At 41.0% G+C, this 3,094-nt stretch overlaps 1 protein-coding gene across 3 annotated transcripts in view; it reads left to right on the top strand.

The window, feature by feature from the left end:
• The first annotated feature begins 2,101 nt into the window (after nucleotides 1-2,101).
• The window catches only part of BBS4 (Bardet-Biedl syndrome 4), a 41,077-nt gene continuing 40,084 nt past the window's right edge, over nucleotides 2,102-3,094 (top strand). The window contains exon 1 of one of the 3 annotated variants that reach the window (XM_042473484.1): nucleotides 2,102-2,120. In XM_042473484.1, coding sequence (XP_042329418.1) covers nucleotides 2,118-2,120 — 3 coding nt within the window. In that variant the 5' untranslated portion in view covers nucleotides 2,102-2,117. Of the gene's footprint in view, nucleotides 2,121-2,141; nucleotides 2,260-3,094 lie in introns of those variants that run through there. The other 2 variants (XM_042473482.1, XM_042473485.1) reach the window with 2 other exon arrangements.

The raw sequence follows: 3,094 nt of genomic DNA, 5'->3' as shown, positions 1-3,094 counted from the left end.
TAATGTTTTGGAAAACACTCTTCTTGGTGATGCCTTTCGCTGTTTAGATGTTGAAATGGAGACCCTACAGTGATCATCCCTGTGTCTTTTTTAAAAACAGTATTTTATCTATTTTAATTGATTGTATGTAGAGTGCTGTGTAAATTTACAGCGCTATATAAATAAAGCTTAATAATAATAATAATAATAATAATAATAATAATAATAATAATTACTGAGTAGGTAGCAATTAAGCTTTGACAATGCATTCAATACAGTTGGGGACCATTTCCATACAAACAGCACTTTTATTTTGCAGTCTATTTTGGTGATAGTAAAGGTAGTTTAACAGCTGACCCGTAACTTATTTCACTTCTGAAATTTGTAAAGAGATCTCGTAACACCTTTGAGATTAACTGAAAGAAAGAAATGGGCAGCATGAGCTTTCCTAGGATGTTATCAGACAAGGGAAGTTGGAAGTATAATCCGATGGCAATCCAAACGCAATCATGGGGTTTAACGTTATTGCGTGATAGACTACTACACGCAATTTTGGGCAATGGGAAGTCAGTCCGAATGCAATCATGAGGTTTCACGTTATTGTGTGAGAGGGGATCACATGCAATTTTGGGCAATGGCAAGGTATTTTCAGGCAATGGGAAGTCAGTTCGAACACAATTTGAATTCATGTAAATTCATTGAACTAAAAATTCATGTGAATGCGTTTTGGTCTCACATTCTTTTCATTCAATGAAGAGACATTCCTCCTGTGTGATAAACTCCTTAGACTTCAGTTTTTTGCCTACGAAAACTCATGCTGCCAACTTTCTTTCTCTTAGTCTCAAAGGTGCCACAGGTTCTGTTTACAACTGCTTCTACAGACTAACTCGGCTATATCTCCGAATTCTACCACTCCTGAAATTTCTTTTGTAGCTTTATGTTATATCCAGCCACTTACAAACTTGGATGAGTATGGATGGGGGGGACCCCAAAGCCAGACCAGGTCACAAATGGTAAATAGCAAAAGGAGGAACTTTTAGTATCAACACAGGAAAAGTACTTTATTGATGGCTGTTTCCACACTATATATTGCCAGCTGGAGTTAAAATGGTGGACCTGGAAGTTCGGTACCTATCTCCAAGCTTCAAAAATGTTCAGGGTCAAACTGCATGAATCCTGCAGCCGTGTGATAAGACTAGAGATTTGATATATAATAGGAAACTATAAAATGAAATATAATAATAATAATATTTATTTGTATCCTGCCTCTCCATATTTCTAGGATAGAGGCGGGTAACAGCAAACCAATATAACAAGTATATTAACAATAATATAATAATAATATTAATCTCCTTAACCCTCCCTCCTACTCCTAAAATTACAAATAAAATGTACCAACTACAATAACAATCCTGGTACAACAAATTTTTAAAAGAGTTTTTATATAATTATAAATGCAATATAAAATGAAATATAATTATTAATTTTATTATATATTATTAAATTATTATATATGTGATTGTTTTATATATATTTAAAAAGTTATATTCCTATAATTATAAATTATGTATAGATATTATATATAATATACATTTATATATATATATATAGACAAAGTTATTAACAATATTATATTCGTATTATTATGTATATTATTACAGTTTAAATTGTATAGTGTGTGTGTGTAGATATCTATCTATATATATATATACACTTATTAAATTTATATTATATATATATGTAATATTTATATTATTAAATTATTAAAATTCCTTCCAACTCAAAAACTAACAGAATGGGAGAAGAGATAATTAAAACATCTTTGTTGATATATATATATGTATATATCTCTCTCTATACAATTTAATTTATTAAATTATATATATATCAGCAAAGATGTTTTAACTATCTCTTCTTCCATTCTGTTGGTTTTCGAGTTGGAAAGAATTTGAATGAACAAGTGAACATCCATAAACTGGATTCCCTCCCCCCCCGGGGATGTGCAATGGCACGGTCCACTTTCCCAAGCAAGGCCTGCTGCTGGGCGAGCCCAACTCTGGAGGCGGGGGGGAGAGGAGAGGAGCCCCGACAAGCCTTGCGCCGCGCCTGCGTAGAAGCCCTTCCTTCCTGCCCTCTCTATGGTACGTTCTCTCTTATGGGGGCGGGGCGGGGGTTGCCACGGCAACGGGGCACGCGACCCAATCGCGGCGGCCTCCGCGCGGCTGGTAACCGTGGCAACGGAGAACTCGAGTCATTGAAGGCCAGGGCGCCATGGCGGAGGTGAGTGAAGGCGAAGGGCCCTGCTCTGGAGGCCACGTTAATCCTAGGCCTCACGATTGAGGCATCTCCGGGGCTCCTCGCTTTCTCTGGTGAAGAAGCTGCGCTTCCCAGGGTCCCCGAGCCCTGCGCCAGCTCTCGAACTGGGTTGTTATCCCCGCACCAGGAATAACAACCCACTTCGAGGCCGCTCAGTGGATTTGTGAGACACCATAAACTACATTTCCCAGGATTCCCTACCATTGGCCCCAAACGCACCGCAGGAATAGCAACCCAGTTAGAGACCACCTGGCTGAGTGCTGGGAACCCTGGGGACTGTACTTAGGGTCCCCCAGTGGGTCGCAGGGCTGGTTGGGACACAGCCGGTTGGCCCTATAGCAAGGCACAGTGAACACCCAGAGCCCATAAAACAGGGACCCACTTAATGCTGCCCTTGAATCCATCCTCTCATGGGACCCTGTGGAAGAGGCCTCTCCAAGGTCCTTGTTCCCACTGCTCTGCTCAGGGCTCCCAAACCCATATCCATGCCCTCCTTAACCTTTCCTAGGATCGCTGTCTCTTCCAATGAGTCCTGCTTCCTCACGATGCGACCGAAGTATGACAGCCTCATCCAGTCCTAGGATCCTAGAGTTGGAAGAGACACCGCTCCAAGGGCCCTGATCCAGTCCGACCCCATTCTCCTGCCATGCAGGAACTCCCCATCAAAGCACCCCCATTGACAGATGGCCATCCACAGCCTCTGTTTAAATAGAACTTAGATCTGAAGGTAGCTAACTACAAGGCCTGCATGGGGGCCTACATCCAGCCCTTGATGGAGACTCTTGAACCCTGCATCAAG

This window comes from Sceloporus undulatus, chromosome 6 (assembly GCF_019175285.1).
Source record: "Sceloporus undulatus isolate JIND9_A2432 ecotype Alabama chromosome 6, SceUnd_v1.1, whole genome shotgun sequence".
NCBI classification, from domain to species: domain Eukaryota; kingdom Metazoa; phylum Chordata; class Lepidosauria; order Squamata; family Phrynosomatidae; genus Sceloporus; species Sceloporus undulatus.
The sequence above is the reverse complement of the archived record's forward strand: the minus strand, read 5'-3'. Positions and strand labels throughout refer to the sequence as shown.